This window comes from Pelophylax lessonae (genome assembly GCF_965119305.1).
Source record: "Pelophylax lessonae genome assembly, chromosome: 2".
NCBI lineage: Eukaryota > Metazoa > Chordata > Amphibia > Anura > Ranidae > Pelophylax > Pelophylax lessonae.
The window spans coordinates 650,943,822-650,965,182 of record NC_138769.1 but is presented as its reverse complement, the minus strand read 5'-3'; the positions used below and the strand labels follow the sequence as shown (position 1 = coordinate 650,965,182).

The 21,361-nt window shown below is 47.9% G+C and overlaps 1 protein-coding gene across 1 annotated transcript in view; it reads right to left on the bottom strand.

Annotated features, from left to right (window-relative positions):
- Positions 1 to 21,361, bottom strand: part of COG6 (component of oligomeric golgi complex 6) — a 229,994-nt gene that overhangs the window by 50,895 nt on the left and 157,738 nt on the right. The window contains exons 12-13 of the mRNA XM_082246503.1: positions 15,676 to 15,767; positions 9,750 to 9,867 (exon numbers count right to left, since the gene is read on the bottom strand). Of these exons, the coding sequence (XP_082102629.1) occupies positions 9,750 to 9,867; positions 15,676 to 15,767 (210 nt within the window). The remainder of the gene's footprint in view (positions 1 to 9,749; positions 9,868 to 15,675; positions 15,768 to 21,361) is intronic.

Below are 21,361 nucleotides of genomic sequence, written 5' to 3'. Positions count from 1 at the left end.
TCCGAGTGTAACCTGCGAAGGAACCTGGACAGCAACTGAATCGGTGGAAACGCGTACATCAGCCTGTACTGATGCCACGGGGCCACTAACGCGTCCGACGCGTCTGCCCGAGGGTCGCGCGTCCTTGCCACGAACCTCTTCACCTTGTTGTTGAGACGAGACGCGAACAGGTCCACATCTGGAAGACCCCACTTCGCGCACAACATCTGGAAGACAGCCGGGTGGATAGACCATTCCCCCTGATCCAGGGTCTGGCGACTCAGATAGTCCGCCTGCCAGTTCTCCACTCCCGGAATGTGAACCGCCGTTATCGCCGGGACATGAGTCTCGGCCCAAGACAGAATGTCGGCCACTTCTCGAGTCGCTCGGGCACTCCTGGTGCCCCCTTGGTGGTTGATGTAGGCCACCGCCGTGGCATTGTCCGTCTGCACCCGAACCGGGCAACCCTGCAGCCGGTCCGTCCAGCGAGGAAGACAGAGACTTATCGCACGCAATTCCAGAATGTGGATCGGAAGGGAAGACTCCCCCTCCGACCAAGTCCCCTGAGCGGACAGAACGCCCAGAACTCCACCCCAGCCCGACAGGCTGGCATCCGTGGTGATTACCGTCCACGAGATCGGACGAAACGACTTGCCCCCGGACACCAACGGGGACTGGAGCCACCACAGAAGGTTTTCCCTGGTGCGAAGACTCAACGAGATTTGAAGATCCAGAGATTGAGGTCGCCCGTCCCACCTGGACAGGATCTCCGCTTGGAGACCCCGGGTGTGAAACTGGGCGAAAGGAATCGCCTCGAAGGCCGAGACCATCAATCCCAGACATCTCATACACGTCCGCAGAGACGAGTTCGGAACGTCCCTGAGGGACCTGACTTCCTCCCGGAGAGTCCTGAGTTTGTCTTCCGGCAGGAAGACCTTCGCCTGCACCGAGTCCAGTATCATTCCCAGATAGGGGAGACGAACCGACGGACTCAGTGTCGACTTTGGAAAATTTATCGTCCAACCAAACTCCTGCAGAGTTTGCATCGTGACAGACAGGTCCTCCTCCAGACCCTGGCTGGTCGCAGACCGAACCAGAATGTCGTCCAGATACCCCAGGACAGAAACGCCCTGGGCCCTCAATAATGCCAGAACCGGTGCAAGCACCTTGGTGAAGACCCGCGGAGCCGAGGCGAGACCAAAGGGCAACGCCACGAACTGGTAGTGATCCTCCGCAATGGCAAATCGAAGGTACCTCTGATGACCCTCGAATATGGGGATGTGAAGGTACGCATCCTTCAAATCGATGGAGGCCATGAATTCCCCCGGAACCAGGGCAGCCACCACCGACCGCAGGGATTCCATGCGGAACTTGCGAACCCGCACAGAGCGGTTCAGAGCCTTCAAGTCCAGAATCGGACGAACCTTGCCCTCCTTTCTGGGCACGGTGAACAGATTGGAATAAAACCCCCGAAACCTGTCCCGATGAGGCACCGGAACCACCACTCCCTGAGCCCTCAGGTCCCGCACCGCCAGGTGCAGGTCCCGCAAGCGCTCTGGAGACAGTTGAAGATTTGAGGGAAAAAATCTGCTCTCCGGCCGAGAGAGAAACTCGATCTTGTAACCAGATCGAACGATTTCCCGAACCCATCTGTCCCGCACACGGGCCAACCAGGGCTGAAGAAAACCGAGCAAGCGTCCCCCCACCCCAAAACTGGGTGAGGGCGCCCCTTCAGGCCGAACTGTTATGGGCTGCAGGTCCGGATTGGCCGGACTTCTGTTTACCAGACCAGGGCTTCTTCTGAGAGCCTTGACCTTTGAACGGTTTGCCCTTGTAGTGCGGCCGAAAGGCACGAAAGGACCCCTGAGGGGGCCGAAAATTAGCATGCTTCTTCCCAGAAGCCCCCTTAGCCTTGGGGAAATGGGGCAGGAGAGTGCTCTTACCCCCGGTGATCCCCTTAATCAACACATCCAGGGACTCCCCAAAAAGGCGAGACCCATCATAAGGCAGATTGGCTAAGGTCTTACGTGAAGATTGGTCCACCGACCAACATTTTAACCAAACCAGGCGGCGAGACAACACCGCCACGCTGTGCACACGTGCAGCCAACGGAATCAGGTCCAGGTCCGCATCACACAGATCCATGACACCCTGGTGGATTTGATCCACCATATCCAGGGTCGCCGGCGAGGCCGAGTCGGCCACTAGGACGCGCCTAAGCATCTGCGTCCAACTTGCGATCGCCTGGGCCGCCATGAGAGAAGCAAACAGAGCCTTAAGCATAGAACCCGTAACAGAATAAGTATGACGGGCAAGAGACTCCAGTCTCCTATCCGTGGCATCACGGAAAACAGGGGAACCCTCTGCAGGAATCGCAGTGGCTTTGTTCAAAACCGCAATTGCATGATCCACTGGTGGAGGCACACACCACCTTTCATCAGTGGAAGGCGAAAAAGGATAACGCAGCTTGAATCTACTTGGTACCGCAAAAGGTTTGCGCAGATCGCGCCATTGATCCTTAACAGCGCGCTGAAAATCAGCATTGCAGGGAAAAACCTGCGGCGTCCTGCGTTTCCTCTGCGTCCCATAAGCCGCCAAGGCAGCGGGGGGACACACTTCGTCCTGCAAACGCAGCGTTTGCTTAATGGAAGCAATCAACTCATCCATGATTGCAAGCTCTTCAGGCGAGCCAGGGGGAGAATTATCAACCCCCTCAACTTCAGCCTCCACCTCAGACCCCACTAGATCAAGAGAGGAGCGGGACCCCGATAAGGAGGCCCCTGCCATAACAGCCCCATCACCTTCACCCTCAGAATCAGAGGAAAGAGCAACTCTGGGCCTTTTAGTAGATTGAGCAGCCACCAGCATTTGCACCTGAGCAGCAAGGCCAGCCACAATAGTGGCTAAATCCCCCCCTGGGGGGGAAACAGCGGACCCCTGGCTTTCCACCAATACTGTAGGAAATTTGCCCTCCTGAGAATCCATTGCCCCTGTAATGCCAGACAACCAAGGGTTAACTGCCCCTTTTAAGCAAGCGCGGCAAGCGCAGCCCACCGCACCACACTCAAGCACAATGAGACCCCAACAGGGAATATGCAAACTGAACACAGGCAATGGATAGCAAGAACAGAAGGATAAAACCTGAGGAGACCCTCGCCGCTGCTGCTGCCTCGATCGGTGTTCCTGGAAAGAGGAAGTGATGCTGCCAGGGCGCACTATGTAAGCCTATGGAGGCTACAAGAAAATGGCCGCCATGCATGTAAACCATGCGGCCGGAGCGGGTGTAGGCAAAATGGCGTCGATTGGCGCCGAAACCGCCGCTCCACAGTGCATTAAAACACACATTACATTCCAATATCAGAATACATGTCAGATCGCCGCAGCGATCGCTGTATATGCCCAAACATGCCAAAAAAAAACATGCCCCACAGCACACACACTGACCAGTCTGACACACACAGTGTCATACAGCTCCCCCCCCCCCCCCTTGCAGCCCACAGCATGCAGCCGAGAGATAGGGAGACAAGCAGTGTGAATAGAGGCAGGTTACACAGTCCCAGACTGACACCCCCCCAGACAGACAGGACCCCACATAAATACACTTACCTCACATGGCGTGGGGGACCCGCACAGGCGAACAAGCCGCTGCACATGAGGCAGGGAGAGTCGCAATTCAAGACGCACAAAATGGGGGTTAAGAAACCGCACAGCGTCCAGTGAGGTAGCCACCTCACCAATCATCCCTGCACCGAACAGGGATGGGTCGTTCACTATGCCAGGAGCGTTACCTGGCTGAACGCTCGATGGCAGACTGAAAAGCCACTGAGCCACGACCTGCGACCAGGGGGATCAGCCCGAGACCCAGTCCGCATGATCCTCTTCATCCGAAGAACTAACTAACGCTGACAAAATAACAGCTAAATAAAGGTAGAGAGAAAAACTCAAACAAAATATTAAAAAGAAGAAAGAGTCTGGGACAGAAAGTCCCAGCACAGAGAGAGCCAGCCACTCCTGACAAGCTAGACATTAAAACTGAGATATGGTTGCAGGAAGTAGGAGGGTATTGACTGAGGGGACCACCCCTTGAGGGTGGGATATGTTAAAAGCTTTATTGTTAACATATTCTGTTGCCTAGCTACTCCTTCGGAGCAAAGTCTAATACCCCATATGTGACGAATATGAAGAGGCGGCGACTGTCGGAGGACGTAAGAGAAATCCAAACTCCATATTATGACAATAAAGTCACGACAAATAGACCATGGCAGCACATACCACCTGTTGACTATGGCATGTGATTTTTCAACATCTCCTAAAGCCTTTGCCAGGAAAGGGCAAAAATAAACCCCCACATTCAATGGGAGGAAAAAATTCCCTTTCGACCCTCGTGTCATCAGAGCGGTCAGACTAAGTCCTTGGCAGGTACAATGTAAACCAATGTCCTTTGTGTCCAATAGGCTTGACTTCGACTGTAAAGCGGAGACATGAATGTCTCGTGTCTCTCTCTTTTCCTGGGGTGAGCAAGGGCAAAATGAGGAGAGGTTCTCGGGGTGGTGAGCACATGTTGCAAGTAACCAAACAGTGGCTACTAGTGCTAAGCTTGCTACAAGGCGTACCACTGTTGCACGATGTGGTAATAAGCAATATAAATCAAAGTTTTAAAAAGTCTTTATACTTTAGTATATTAGTGTTATACATACTAATAATATGAAATTCCACACTACATGAAAAATATCAATTAGCTTTTTAAAATCAGATATAAATAGCTTATAAAGGTTGAAAAAAAAGACACCGGCTACCCCAATTCAATGTGTGTGTGATTCTATTCTTTAACAATTCCCATAGCCCTGTATATTTGGCTTCCTGAAGAAGACATCTAGAAAGTTTTTTTGAATTTGTCAACACTCTTAGCTAGTACCAATTCCTGGAAGAGGGAGCTCCACATTTTTAAAACTATAACAGTAAACAATCCTTTCCGCAATCTAAGATATACCTTTCTTCTAACTTCAAATCATGGCCATGTGTCCTATTCTGGGAGTAAACAGTTTATTACATTTACTGAAGTCACCTTTGATATATTTGTACATTTGTAATCATATCCCCCTCCAAGCGCCTCTTCTCCTGAATGAACAACTGTAATCTATGTAATTGATCTTCAAAGCTGAGGTCCTCCATAACCCTTAATTTTGTTGCCTGTGGCTGAACTCTAATTTAACAACGTCTTTTCTGAGGACTGGTGACCAAAACTGAACCTCATATTAAAGATGAGGCTGAACCAATATGTTTAAAAGGAGTAGAATTACTGATTTATCTCTGGAATGCATGTCTTTTTTGATGCATGGCAGTGTTTTGCTAACTTTATCAGCTGCATCTTGGCCTTGCATGATATTGCTAAGTCTGTGAACTTCAAGAACCCCTAGATTATTTTCCATTACTGATTCTCCCAGGGGAACCCCTCCTAATGTGTATTTTGCATTTCTCAATATTGAGCCTCATCTGCCATGTCCAAGGGCCCAAGCCCTTATTTTGTCAAGGTCTTCCTATAAAGATGCTAAGAATGTGCCACAGCTATTTCCCTGCATAAATGGGTATCACCCTCGACACTGAAAACGAGCTAGATTCCAACCTCTAGATCACAAAGTAGAACGTTACCCATAATAGTTTGTTAACAGTTAATGTTCAAAAGAACATACATCCCACGTTAACAATTAAGCTACTAAAATTAGTGTGTGCTGTAAATTGCCTCCAGCATTGTTCCTGTTTCTTTTTGCTGGAGGCCGCCATTTTGTTAAATGCCAGAGCACTCACTTTCTTATTGGAAACTTTCCTTTTCTCCTTGGTCTCAAAAGCTACAAGTCACGGTCTGTAATTAAAATGTGCGCATTTCAGGCCTTAATTGTATGTCTTGGCTCAGCTAGAGAGAGGAGGGCTGACAGAAGTTTTACAGTGATGAAGTTCAAAGGCTGCTGCTAAGAGGTAGAAAGGAGAGAATATCCGGGAGATAGGATATGACCCTAACCCTATCCTTGTAAGTTTAACTCTTTTGTGTCGCCCTGGCAGCAGAGTTTGTCCTGTCTGTAATCCCTCAGCCAAGACTGTGTCATTCCTGATGGGCGAACAAAAAAAACTGACCCATGTTGACTAGTGTTTCGTTTACATTTTAAAACTTTTAGTAAATTGGCACCACATTTGCTCAATGCCAATCAGTTGGTACCATTCCAGTCACTAAGGTGTTTTAAAAAAAAAATAATAAAAATAATGTCTTGGCTATAATGGAGATTAGTTCCCTAAAGACTTGAGGGCTGGACCTGGTGATTTGTTTACATTAACGTAGAACTAAAAGGCAAAACTTTTTTTTTAGTTTTGGATAGAGTTGTGAGGGATTTGAAGGCTTGTCCATTTTTGTTTCTTTTTTTACTGTCTGTGCCCCCGTTAAGGAGATTTACCCTCTCCATTTGTTTACCATTATCATTAAAAGTAAAACTAAAAGAAAATCCCAAGTTTTGGGTTGTCTCCAGAAAAGTAAAGGGGGAAATTTCCCAGTGGGGACACTAGTTCTGAAATTCCCATAATTTGCAAGGATTTCTTCTCACTTCCTGTTTTGACAATGGGACAGAAAGTGAAGGGTAATCTCCACAATGTCACACACATGGTGAGAACAACATCTGACAGGGGTTATAACCCTACCTTCTGCTATCCAAAATATAAAAAAACCTGTTGCCAATAGTTCTACCTCAAGTTTCTCTAGTCTCCCTTTTGTACCTGGCTTTCAGTCAACCACATCTGATAATATATATTATTAGAAAAGTAACTGGTCCACTTTAATGTACATACTTAAAGAGGAAGTAAACCCTCCTCTGCAACTTTTGATAAGGCTTACCTATAGGTAGGCCGTTCCTTCAGAGCTCCGTGCCGTGACCATCGGCTCCCGCGCGCGTGCGTGGGAGTGACGTCATTGGGGCTCCGGCCAATCAGATGGCCGGATGCCGCGATCCCGGAAGACAGGCGACTGGACATGTCGCCCATCGTACAGGTAAGTGGACGGCACGGCGGGGGGCTCGTTCTAAGGTAAGTGTTTCATAATGAGCTAGTATGCTATGCATACTAGCTCATTATGTGCTTCTCTTTCAGGTCGGAAAAAAAAAAAAAAAAGTTTGTATGGGTTTACAACCTCTTTAACAGCAATGTGCTGTTTTCCCATAAAGGTGCTATACGGGGATCGTACTGGGTGTTCCACCAAATTCTTCATTTAAACAGTAAATTAAACAAAAAAATACTTAATTTCCAGCTATATTAGTCAGACTTAAATATTAAGTGAAAAGGCAAAACCAGAGTTTACAAGCTTTATATGGCATCGGCATCGTGCAATGTAAGGGGAAAACATAATTCTATTGCTGGCTTAAATTAAAGTCAAAATACGCCTGAACACGACACAGAACAAGACACAGAACAGCTCGTTCAGAGCACAATCAATACCACTAATACTAGAGAGACGCTCTCTGTGTCATCAGATAGAGTAACACCAAACACACACTGTATGTGTGTAAAAGAAAAAACATCCAAATCCAATACTTCTAATACAGTGAACACTTTGAAAGCTGTGAATTTTTATTAGTCTCCAAAAGGTAAATTATATGATACAATGCTTCAAAAAATATTATGTTCACCATTTCAGTACAATGCTACTTTCATTAAAGTGTTTCTAAAGGCAATTTATTAAAAAAATAAAAACAGGCTATACTTACCTATGTCAAAAAAGTGTGTGATGTCCCGCGCTACCTTATAACCACTGTATTAGAGTCTATCTAGGAACCAGTGTTTGATTTTATGATATTGATATTTATTTACAATCCAATAATATTTGTGCATTCACCAATACTACCGTATTTACCGAAGACACTAAGGAGGAAGGTTTTAGACTTTGTTTGCACTTTATAATTAAACACAATTCCTTTACTGACACTACCAAGGGCACTAGGCGCAACAACATATACTCTCATTATACTTACTATGTGCCACAATATTGCACAAAGCCAAAAACCCTACTTCTTCATTGGCAGTCCCCCACCAGTGCTGTCCTCTCCTTCTCCCTGTGGGTGCCCCCATTGCAAGCCATGTGCTATTGGAACAACAGTGTGGGTGCACTCCTGAGCCAAGCTATGTGCGTCCAAAGACACGCTCAGCCTCGCCACTATTCTTGGTGAACTAAGTTTTTGGCACTTGGAAAACTGATTCATAAAAAGGCACAAAATAATTGTGCAAGCTAAATGGTTTGAAAAGAAAGATGTTAATGCCAAATGTAAAAAAAATCTCAAAGTGTGACATGCCGAAAAAAGTCCCATCCTCTTCGCAAAATAAATGATGGTTCAGAAAACGGGTTTGCCAATATTTAGTGCAATAGAGGTGTGCAGTAGTGTGCCAAGAGGATGATGGCACAAGACAGTCAAACGGGTTTTGAGTGCAATAGTTAATTTAAAGTAATTGTAAAGTCTTTTTTTTTTTTTGCAATAAAAATAACAAACATGTTATACTTACCTGTTCTGTGCAGTTGGTTTTGCAAAGAGTAGTCTGCATCCTCCTCTTCTTGGGGAGCTCTCCTGGCCCCTCCCTCCCATTGAGTGCCCGCACAGCAAGCAGCCGAGTCACAGCTCCTTGTATCCATTCAGACATGGAGGTGCGGTTCGCCCCCCCCCCCCCCCCCCCAATGGCACTGCTGCTGTGTCTTAGCCAATAAAGAGGGGAGTCCCGGACGGCTGAGACAGTTGTGGACATCCCTGGATCGAGAGGGAGCTCAGGTAAGCATTGGGGGGGGGGGGGCTGATGCACACCGAGGGTTTTTTATCTTAATGCATAGAATGCTTTAAGATAAAAAAAAAACCTTCTTACTTTACAACTGCTTTAAAGTAGAAGTCTGGTCTAAACCTATCCAATATTAAACCTGCTCCCACCCCCATTCTAAGTCCTACTACCGTGTAGAAGAAAGATGGGTATACTTATCTGTTCCCCAGGCACTCTGGTCCAGTCACATGATCAGCTCCCAGCCCCGGCTTCAGGGGAGAAGAGACATTGCCAGCAATGGTTGCAATGCCTGGACAATGACGTCATTGGGCTTACCATGGAGCATCTGTTGTTCACTGTCCCTCCTCTACCCTGAGCCGGCAATGAGAGACAATTATGTGATTGGACCATAGCGCCCAGGAAATTGGTAAGTATAAGCACCTTCCTTCTACAGGGTAGTTGGTAAAGGACTTCGAATGGAATTGGGAGTAGGTTTAGGATTAGATTTGGACCAGACTTACACTTTAAGCATGTGGGTCAATGTTTTTTTCATTGATAACTATTTAAGGTGGGTGGGATAAATAAAATGCGTAAGTAGTATAAAAGAAGTAAAAAGGGATACCCATGCATATAACTTTAGCAAGAATTTGTAAGATAATATCCATTTCTAAGCAAAATATGTAGATTACCCTTCTCCTATCCCAAGCCTGTTATTATGTGAATTGTGTGCATAGAGATTTGCTGGTTGGTAGTCATAAACATAAAGGAAGAGAAATTGGGATATGAACAGAGAAGAACATGAGAGTAAAGCGACGTGCTAAAAAGCAACTGAAATATCCAACAAGATATAGAAAGTCCTTCAGAGAATGCCAGCTAGTACGTGTCAGGTTATATTTATGTGTGCTAAAGCTACCTGGATTGAGACAAACTAGGTAGAGGGTTAGTCAGGGAAAATGAAAGAGTACATAAGAGTCTGCAGCAGTATCTGTTCTTACCTTGTCCATGAGTTTACTTGCATGTACGGTCAGACTGTTGAAAAATATCTTTTTGCTCAATAAATGCATTTCTTCTATTGTAGTCAGCAGTGTAGAGGCGCTTGTGCCAACAATTCCACTAGAATAGACAACAATTTGAGGAGTTTTCTCATTTAGAAGCAGTACTTAGTTTGAAAGAAAACATCTTTGAGAATAAATTTGAACAGGTGCACGAATTATATAAAACTGCATTCCCATTAGAAAATATGTGACATTGTGCTTTAATGCTGCTCACATTGGCACCCAAATTCCCCCCAAGCACAGTGCTCGCATTAACATTAAAAGCTCCTGGTAATGGTCTATGATAGGGAACCGATGCAGCGGGCAATCGATCGCGAGATCACTGTGACTGTGATCAAGTGATTCAGTCACAGTGATCACATAACTGTGAAGCCCAAGCAACGGCTTTGGCATTATGAAATTTTAAAGGACCCACTCCCACTGGCTAGAAAGAGTTAAAGTGGAAGTTCATTAAAAAAATATATACTTAAATCTACTCCCATTCCTATTCTAAGCCTAGTCTATCGAACCTGTAAATTAAATCTCTGTATACATACCTATGCTGAGGGTGCTCTGGGCTGGTCACATGATTGGGTCCCAACACCTGCTTCAGTGAAGAGATCGCGGACAGTGGCTGCAGAGTCTGGGTGATGGGGTCACCGGTAGGCTTACTATGGGCATCTATTGTCGGCTGTCCCTCCTCAACCCTGAAGCGGGTGTTGGGACTGGACCAGAGTGCCCTTAGATTAGCTAAGCATACATATCTTAACATTCACATGGTGAATAGAATAGGCTTAGAATGGGGGTGGCAGTAGATTTAAATATAGTTAGTGTTTTTCCTGATGGGGATCTGGACAAGCCCACCATAAACTTTCTCCAAGAGACACTTTTTAACGCTAGGAAGTGTATTGCCAGGCAATGGATGCGTGCTACACCACCCACCCTTTCTTTCTGGAAATTGGAGGTTAATAAAGTTCTGCCTTACAAGCGTCTGATCTATATTAACAGGGATTGCCCTGCGAAATTGAACAAAATTTGGGATAGGTGGACTTGGGAGCCCTCTGCAGGATAGGGTAATACTCTGGGATTTATGTGTACGTACGAACAGTGGCGTAGCGTGGGTTGTCAGTGCCCGGGGCAAGGTAAGTAATTTGCGCCCCCTACACAAACCTACTTGACCATTACACAGGCCACTACACTGACACCTACACTGACCTAGCTGACCACTACAGAGACCTACCTTATTCCTACACTGACCTACCTAATTACTATACTGACACCTACACAGACCTACCTGGCCACTACACAGACACCTACTCTGACCTACCTGATCACTACACTGAGCTATCTAATTACTATACTGACACCTACACTGAACTACCTGACCACTACACTGACCTACCTGTTTCCTGTACTAACCTAACTGATCACTATACTGACACCTACAGAGACCTATCTGACCACTACAGAGACCTACCTGAGGAGGCGATCCGGAGTGAAGGGAACAGCGTGTCAGCGGCCAGCTGGACAGCAGGGGGAGACTCCGGAAGCAGTACTGCACATCACATGCACTGAGCCACAGACTGCCATCTTCACCCACGACCAGCCCCGCCCCCTGGCCGCACGTGACACCTTCAGCGGTCCGCCGCTCTTCCTGCACAAAGCGGCAGTCACAGAGCCAAGAAGAGGAGTGCAGGCGGGCGGGCCGCTGGACGGGTTATCATCAGAATAAAGGGACACTATGATCCCGCGGATGCCTGGCCTGGGATGCGCCCCCCTAAATGTTGCGCCCGGTGCGAGTGGCCCCCTCAGCACCCCCCACGCTACGCCACTGCGTACGAATTGCCCCTGCCCTCTTTGATTGGCCCGGTTCTTGAGGTGTGTTGATGTGTCTGGTGGTGTTTCCCCCCCCCCCCCCCCTTACTTGCTTTCCCCCTTGTCTGTATGCTGCTATTATATGTCCTGCTCTGTGTGATGGTTCACTCTCTTGTTATTTATCTATTGCAAGTACATTTTTATTTAATCTTCCCCTGTTTAAAAGGAATATGCACTGTACATTTTTTTTTTTTTTTTACTGCTATATGTTGTAACTCTTTTTCTTCAATAAAGTTACTTTTTGCAATCAAAAATATAGTTCGTGTTTGATTGAACTTCTACTTTAGGGAGAATTAGAGACTCAGCAAAAAGAAAAAAGCTACTTGTTTTGTAACTGCTGAGAGTTCCCAAATGCAGTCATGGATGATCTATAGGGAGGGGATGGTAAGGAGCTATACAAGTTTTGGCAAACACCAGCAGCTCTATAACATGGTGTTTTTCTACAAGTGCTGCAGATCATGTATGAGTTAATAGACAGCGTCATGAGAATCCCACCTTTAGGGAACCAAAGAATGCCAGGTTTTATTTATTTCTTTCATGACTGTTACTCACTTATAATGTGTAACAGACCGAGGGCACCTTGGTACTTGAATTCTGTAAATTAGAACAGGACATTTCACAATTTTTCACATATACAGCCATGTCCTAGATCCACCAATATCTGCTTCGACACATTTTCTGACATTATGGTGATTGGATTAGGCTGGGTAAATTATTCATGTTGGGTAATTTTCCAAAGCTTGTTTGAAATGGGGAAGCTACTTTGATGAGTGATGAAACATCATCATTACAACTGAACATTTCAGCTGAATGACAAACTACTACTAGCTATCTGCCTGGCTCTTATGCTAAACCTCTGAACATAACATTTCTAATTGTTTAAGTGTGCAGATAAAAAAGGGGGAAAAATACAAATTGGTTTTGTTTTTCTATGGTAATACTAAAACATGAAGGCATTGGAAATACTGCTTTGGAAGAGTTGGGTTGGCCACTGCTGGTCCTGCACAGTACCGGATAACATCAACAGCACTCCCACATTCCGGTGCTAGAAAGAAGAGGACTGGCTGGCACAACTGCAGGTTAAAATATTACTCTTTACTGAATCCCCTCTAGAAAAAAACTGCACTGAACTCCAAGAAGCAAATTTTATTGGTAAGTCCAAACTCCTGTTTTCTTAGTCATACAGTAGGAGACACAAGATCTTAAGTCAAAAATCAGTCAAACTAAGGGATGGTAAACACTGCAAACAATGCCAACAGGCTGACAAACCAACAGGTTAAGAAGGCTCAACAGACCAAGATAGCAGCTTGTAGCACCTCATGCCCAAAACTGACATCAGAGGGGGCCTGAACACCCACCTGGTAGAATATGTGAACAGAAGCCCAGGTGGCTAGCCTTGCAAATCTGAAAAAAAAATGTCTGATACTGAACAGATCTGGTGGAGAAGTCCTGTCCTTTAAACCATAAACTCAGATGATGACTCGTTTAATCCACTTAGAAATGGCAAGAGGCCTCTGTGAAAACTCTTGGAAGGAGTAGTAAACAAGATGATTTATGTGAGTGACACTCTGGTCACTAGAGAGTACGAGACCAAGGGTCTCTGAAGCAGAGCAGGCAAGCCTGCGGTTTGTCCTCTGATGGTACACAAATCCAAATGCTGCCCCAGACCAGACTGGAGAAAGGACAGTATGCATCCCACAGAGTACTTTCTAAGATGAAAGTTCCCCAACTTGCATCAAGCAAAAGAGGCCTTCCAGGTGCATTGGCCAACTTTGCAAGAAATCGATTTCCTAGCCTATAGGTCACAGCCACGACAATGTCTGACTGAATTCTTGTTGGGTGCCTTTGCAAAAGAGTGTTTTAGTATTGAAGGGACAATCAAATTGCTCTGAGCTCTAGAATGTTGATAGGAAACTGGGCTTTCTCTGACAACCAAGTACCCTGCATGGAGAGAACATCAAAGACTGCTCCCCGGGGCGAGAGGCTAGCATCCATTGTGGAAACTTTCCACATCTTTAAAGGAAAGGGCTTCCGTGACTCCAGCATTGGAAATTCACCACAATAGAGAGAGTCTGGCCTTGGGGATTACACTCAAGGGAAGTCCATTTGTCCCACGCTGCCAGAATATTGAGTAGCAACGACCTGGAGTGAAACTGAGTGTACAGCACCAACCATGAGAACCAAGACCATCACGCAGTCAGGAATGGAGGGCTTTCCCTGGGCCCAAGGAGCTCAGGCATGAGTGTGCAGGAACAGAAGTTTTCCCCAACGCAGGAAGATTCTAGACAAAGCCATCTCCAACATCAGACCCAGGTACCCAACTGTGTGAAGTGGGTTCAGAAATTACTTCCTTAGATGCAGAGTCTGCATTGTCTACTGGATGCTGGTAGACAGAGACCCGAAAGACTGGTTCTTTAAAATAAGATCATCCCACAACATAATCCCCTTAGAGCAGGGCCAAGACCAGGGCAAGCATCATGATTAAAACCCAGTTTGAAAAGGCCAAACCAGAGGGTAAAAAACTGTTCTAGTTGATCACCCAGTGAAAAACACAGACAGCACTGATGAGGCATAAAAAGATGGGAATGTGCAAGTAAGCATCCTGGATATCTTTTAAAGTCACAAAATCCCCCAGGAGGGAGACAGTAACTTTCTATCAGTTTCTATGCAGAACATTTCTACCCATAAGAACAAGTTGAGAGTCTTCAGATTAAGAATGGCTGGACTTCTCCATGTGGGTTAGGAACTGTTTAAAGGTTCAGGTAAAAGCCTTGAGTGATCTTCTGTTGGTACATGGAAAATGACCTCCTGAGACAAGAGTTGATGGGCAGCAGCAAGTAGATCCACCCGTTGTAATTAAGACAGAAGCATGGTTGAAAGTATGAAGCAGGGAGGAGACTGAGTGCAAAACTCCAGTTTGTAGCCTCTGGAAACAACATTCTGGGCTCCCGCATCTGAGATTTTCTGGGACCAGAAGGCCAAGGAGGACAAGTGTCCACTCTCTCTCTGAGAAGTGGAGGCACCCTGTTACTGGGAGGAAGCTTGGGAAGCCAAACTCTTAGGTTCTGTAATCTACTTGATGTACATTTCCAAGGAGGTACAAAACAAGTGTTCGCCTTCAAAGGGTAACCGCTTAAGGTATTTCTTGCGTGGGACTTCTGCTGACCGCCATTTTAGTTAAAAGATCCCATGAATGCGGAAGCTTTGTGTACATTGTTTGGCACTATATACAATGAATAAAATTATAAACGCAACACTTGTTTTTGCCCCCATTTTTCATGAGCTGAACAGCTGAACTCAAAGATCTAACACTTTTTCTATGTACACAAAAGGCTTATTTCTCTCAAATATTGTTTACAAATCTGTGTCAGTGAGCACTTCTCCTTTGCCGAGATAATGCATCCACCTCACAGGTGTGGCATATCAAGATGCTGATTAAACAGCATGGTTATTGCACAGGTGTGCCTTAGGCTGGCCACAATAAAAGGCCACTTTAAAATGTGTAGTTTTATCACACAGCACAATGCCACAGATGTCAGAAGTTTTGAGGGAGCGTGCAATTGGCAGTACATCCAACTGGCCACGTGTAACCACATAAGTCCAGGACCTCTACATCCAGCATCTTCACCTCCAAGATCGTCTGAAACCAGCCACCTGGACAGCTGCTGCAACAATCAGTTTGCATAACCAAAGAATTTCTGCACAAACTGTCAGAATCCATCTCAGGGAAGCTCATCTGCATGCTTGTCGTCCTCATCGGGGTCTCTACCTGACTGCAGTTCGACGTTGTAACCGACTTGAGTGGGCAAATGCTCACATTCAATGGCGTCTGGCACTTTGGAGAGGTAGTCTCTTCATGGTTGAATTCCAGTTTTCTTTGAGTTCAGCTCATGAAAAATGGGGGCAAAAACAAGTGTTGCGTTTATAATTTTGTTCAGTTTAAATACCTGTAATAAAAAAAAAATAAAAAAAAAGACATTTGGTCACATAGTTTTTTGTTTCAAGTTCTTACCTTATTGTGTGGTGGTAAAATTTTAGAAGATTAGAGATTTTGTAAAGCAGCACTGCACCTGGTTCTGCAATAACAACTTGTTCTATACGAACCTAACAAAAAAAATAAAGCAGGATATTACCGCTAACAAAATATATGACAACTGACCAGCATTGTGGATAATCCAGTGGTAAAGAGGGCAAGTTAGAAACTAAGGCAAACAGACATCTTTGGAATAGCCAACCTGAGAGAACCAGACATGACAACATTATTGAATACACAACTCAGTTTAGGGTACAGAGACTGAAAGCCATATGGAAGTCACTAATGGTCTCTCTAGGCAATGATTTTTAGTAATCTACTGGATAGTCATTCTTTTTTGACCACCCACTGTATTTTCTTGGCTTGACGTCTATATGAAAAAAGGCTGCCAAGTTAGGCCAGGCAAGTTCAGTCAGAAGCCAGTTGACCTACACCAGTGTGTTTTGTGTTTTAGGTGGAAAGCATAACAACTGTAGAAATACCCATGCATGGGGACAACATACAAACTTTTCGCACACAGTATCCCTGGTGGGAACGCCAGAACAAACATTTCATTTCATGCAGAAATGGGTGAAAGCCTTTGTCAGGTTTTTATTGTTTTCAAGGTCCTTGCAAGGGTGTTTCCTCCTTACTTCCTACCAGGACTGGAAGTATCTCCAACAGGGACACAAGCAAAAACTGGATTTTTGACTTACCGTAAAATCCTTTTCTCTTAAGCTCATTGACAGACGCAGGACTGATATCTTGATATCCGTAGGGTTATACTGCCCCTACAGGAGTAGGACACTAGGCAGGAAAAAAGTTCTGGCCACACCTATGGGCAGTCCCAGGGGTTATATCCTCTCTCTCCCTGCTATAGGATGTCAGTTATGTAACAAAGCAGTGTCAGAGACTCATACCAACCCAACTCAAAATAGAGGAGAAAAGGATTTTACGGTAAGTCAGAAATCCAGTTTTCTCTGTCGCTCATTGACAGACGCAGGACTGATATCTTGATATCTGTAGGGACGTCCCAAAGCAGTGCCATAAATGAGGGGTGGGATAATAGAAATAAAATCCAATCCAGAAGGCCAATACAGAGCCAACCAGAAGAACAGAGGACTCATTGAAACAAGAAGATGAGACCCACCTGAAAAAAACGAAACCCCCGAGGTAGACCAAAGGTCCCCTCAAACAGCAGCCTGCAAAACCTTGCGGCCAAAAGAGGCATCCGCCGATGCCAGCACCTCAACCTTATAAAATTTTGTAAAGGTATGCACCGATGACCAGGTAGCCACCTTGCAAACCTGAAGCATCGACGCCTGATGGCGGAAGGCCCAGGAAGCACTAAGAGCCCGAGTAGAGTGCGCCTTAACAGGGAACGGAGGAACCCGACCCTTAATAGAATAAGGCTGCACCACCGTCTGTCTGATCCATCTGGAGATAGTCGCGGCAGACGCAGGCAACCCCTTTCTAGGGCCATCCGTGATCACAAAAAGTGAATCAGCCTTACGAAAAGAGTCAGTAGTAGCCAAGTAGACCCTGATCGCCCGAACCACATCCAAGGAGTGTAACGCAAACTCCCGAGGATGACAGGGCTTAGGACACAGGGAAGGCAACACAATATCCTTATTCAAGTGAAAGTCGGAAACCACCTTAGGAAGGAAGGATGGATTCGGACGAAGAACCACCTTATCCCTATGAACCACCAGATAGGGGGAACGACAGGACAACGCAGCCAGTTACGACACCCTGCGTGCAGAAGTGATAGCCACCAAAAAGGCCACCTTCTGGGATAAGGTAAGCAAGGGAATCTCCCTAATATTTTCAAAGGGAGGTTTCTGGAGAACCAACAACACCAAATTAAGATCCCAGGGTGGCAAGGGCGCGCGCACCGGAGGAGCCAGGTGCCGCACCCCGTGGATGAAATTCCGCACCAACGAATGAGTAGCCAGTGGCCTCTGGAAGAAGATCGCCAATGCTGAAACCTGGCCCTTGATAGTGCTCAAGGCCAGCTTCCGCTCAACCCACCGTTGCAGAAAGGCCAATATCCGAGCCACCGAGTAAAAACGTGGAGGAACCCCGAGGGATTCACACCACGCAATATAAGACTTCCATGTGCGATGATAGATCTTTCTGGAAGTCGCTTTCCTCGCTTTAATCAGAGTAGGAATAACTGAAACAGACAAACCCCTGTCCTTCAGCACCTGGCTCTCAACAGCCAAGCCGTCAAAGCCAGCGATCGTAAAGCAGGATGGAAGATCGGTCCCTGAGACAGCAGATCCTCCCTGAGAGGAAGTAGCCAAGGAGTGTCCGCGACTAGCCCGATCAAGTCGGCGTACCAGGCCCGACGAGCTCAGTCCAGAGCTACAAGGATGACTGGAATTCCCTCCGCCTCTATCCTGCGAAGAAGTTTCGGCAGCAACTTGAGGAGGAAAGGCATACAGCAGCTGATAAGGGCAGAACAACCCGTTCCGCCCAACTAAGAATGCTGGCCACTTCCACGGTCGCCAGAACACTTGGTCTTGGTGCCCCCTTGGTGATTGACATAAGCCACGGTCGTGGCATTGTCCAACTGAATCCGAACCGGGCAGCCCCGAAGATGCTCGGTCCAGTGAACCAGGCAAAACCTGATCACTCTCAGTTCCAACACATTTATCGGCAACCTGGATTCTTCCAGGGACCAGAGCCCCTGAGCACATAGCCTGCCGAGAATCCCTCCCCACCCGGATAGACTGGCATCCGTGGTGACAATCGTCGAATAGATCAGAAGAGAGGACTTCCCCTGACTGAGCATCTGAGACCGAAGTCACCAAACGAGAGATTCCCTGGTCCGCTCGCTCAGCCGGGTTCCGATTTTCCAAGGAATCGGGACTCCGGTTTCATTTGAGAAGAATCTCCTTTTGGAGCCTGCGTATGAAACTGAGCCTGCGGCGACTCCGCACAGAGGAGGAGATCGCCCAGGTAGCCCAGAAGCAACATGCCCCGCTGCCGTAACAGCGCCAGAACTGGGGCTAAAACCTTTGTGAAAACCCGGGGAGCAGAGGCGAGACCAAAGGGTAACGCCCCAAATTGATAGTGGTCCTCTCCCACAGCAAAGCGCAGAAATCGCTGGTGTCCTGCGTAAATGGGAACGTGAAGATAGGCATCCTTGGTCGCCAGAAAATCCCCCTGATGCATGGAGGCCACCACTGTGCGAATGGATTCCACTCCTTGTTGCATCAAGACCCGCACTGCCCCCAACAGAGCCGTTAGGCGATTCGGGGATAGTCGCATATTGGAAGGGAAGAACCGCGCCGGTGGAAGCGATCGAAACTCGATCTTGTATCCCCACCGTATGACCTCGTGAACCCATTTGTCTTAAATCCTGGAGAGCCAAGGGTCCGGGAACCGGCGAAGACGCCCCCCACCCCTGATCTGGGTGGGGGCGCACCTTCAGGCTGAAGCGGTCTTATCCTCAGGTCTGGAAGGACCGTATTTTTGTTTACCAGACCAGGGTCTCTTGAAACCCCCGGGGGGGGGGGGGCTTTGGAGGGCTTCGCCTTGTCGCTCTCCCCGGAGGAGCAAAAAACTTTTTTGTCAGCTGAAAAGGAAGGTCCCTGTCTGCGGCGAGGTTCCTTAACCTTATTAGCCTGTGGTAGAAAGGTGCTCTTGCCCCCAGTGAGATCCTTGATAATCTCATCCAAGGTAGCACCAAACAGGTGATCCCCCTGAAAAGGGAGATCAGTCAAGGCTTTTTTGGAAGTCTGATCCGCCGACCAGCTCTTCAACCATAGCATGCGCCGGAGGACCACCGCCGAGATCGACACACGCCCCAGCAAAGGAGCAGCATCCAGTGCGGCGTCACAAACAAACTGTAGCCCCTGCACCATTTGCTCCAGCAACTCCGCCATGGCAGGGGGGAGACTTCTCCCCTCCAGATCATGGCGTAACAGCTTGGCCCATTCCGTCAACGTCTGTGAAACCAGAGCAATGGTAAACACTGGTCTCAAGGCCGACCCTGCCAGGGAGAATATGGAATGGGACACAGATTCCACCCTACGATCAACTGGATCCCGAAAGGACGGGGAATCCTCCAACGGGATAACAGTAGCTTTATTTAGTCTGGAAACCGGCGGATCCACCGTCCATTTTTTAAGGAGGGACTCTTCAAACGGGTAGCGCCTAGCAATCCGTTTGGGCATCCCAGGGGGTCGTTTTGGACGGACCCACTCCTTGTTAATGATATTGTCAAAGCATTTGGGAAAGGGAAACACCTTCGCCACCCTGGAGGGCTTGCGAGTGCCAAAGGCAACTTCTGTATGAGCTGCATCCGCAGGTGCAACCTCCAGTTTTAGGGTCTACCGGACAGACACAATCAGTGCGTCCACTAGTGCCTTGTCTTGCGCTATGGCGGAGGCAGAGAGGTCATCCTCACTATCAGAGGAGACAGGGAGCGAGACAGCAGCCCCAGAGGAGGAGACCGCAGCAGCAGCGACTGGCTCAGGATCAGAATCTGAGGCATCAGACAAGACAGGGGTAGGCGGGGGTCGCTTTTTAGCCCCCCGTCCCTGACAGGCCACCTCCACCCGGGACACAAATGACTCCAGGACCGCCGAAAGCGCATCAATGGTGAGCGGAGAATCGGAGGGCCCTGCGGCCACCTCGAGGGGATCAGGTGGGGACACATGTGCAACAGGGTCCATGGCAACACCAGGGGAACCCGTTAGCAAAGTATGACAAAATTGAAAAGAAAAAAAAAAAAAATGTTTGCAAAATGTCACCCAGCGCTACAGCGCCCCTCAATGAGACAGTGTGCCTCGAGACCCCCGCAGAGAGAGAGAGAGAGACCCCCAAAAGGCTCACCACACGATGCACCAGAATTCAAAAGGACTGCTCTCAGCGTTGTCTACATGACAAGGAAGTCCTGTGGAGCGATCTTCCCGGGTCTAGGGAGGGGCTCTGCCCCCTCACAAGCCCTCAGTAACTCCCACAGCTGCCCAGCTCTGCAAACAAAACGAGTTGGGTGTACCAAGATGGCCGCCCCCATGAGCCACATGAGGGACTCCAAACAAATGGCGGCCCCCACATCCAATAACAGACGATCGGCAGGTAGGCCCTGGGAAGCCGGGGAGGAAGCCCCCCGCACAACAGCCGTCCGCACTCGGGACCCCCCCACCCCCTTAGCAGCTTGCATGAACGGCGAGCCACCCCACACACACACAAAACCCCCCCCCCGTAGGGGAGAAGGGAGGGGGACACCACAGGGGGAGGGTGCACAGGGGAACAGAGGGGAACCCAGATTAGTGTGGGTCCGACCGTGCCAGGGAGGGGCCCGGGTCCACCCCAGAGTCAGCCATGAGGAGCAGGGGGGAGGCATTTACTCACCATACCCAAACAGAGCGGGCGCCACTCCAGACAAAACCCCTCACCGCCCAGTGGGGGGGTGTCGGCCAAAGGAGACGCTGCGACTCGGCCGTCGACCGGTCGTATGCGACTCGGCGGGACGTTTAACCCGCGGGCCAGTCCCCGTCCAGCGGGACTATGTCGCGGCCGACCCAGCGCGGAGCTGGGTCTGCACGCGCTCGTAGGCCAGCTGGGGTGACCACTGGATCTCAACATCCAGCCTGTCGCCCAGATCCGGCATAATTGCTTGAAGATCTCACAGGAACAACTGGAGAAAAAAGCTAACAAAAAAAAGATCTAA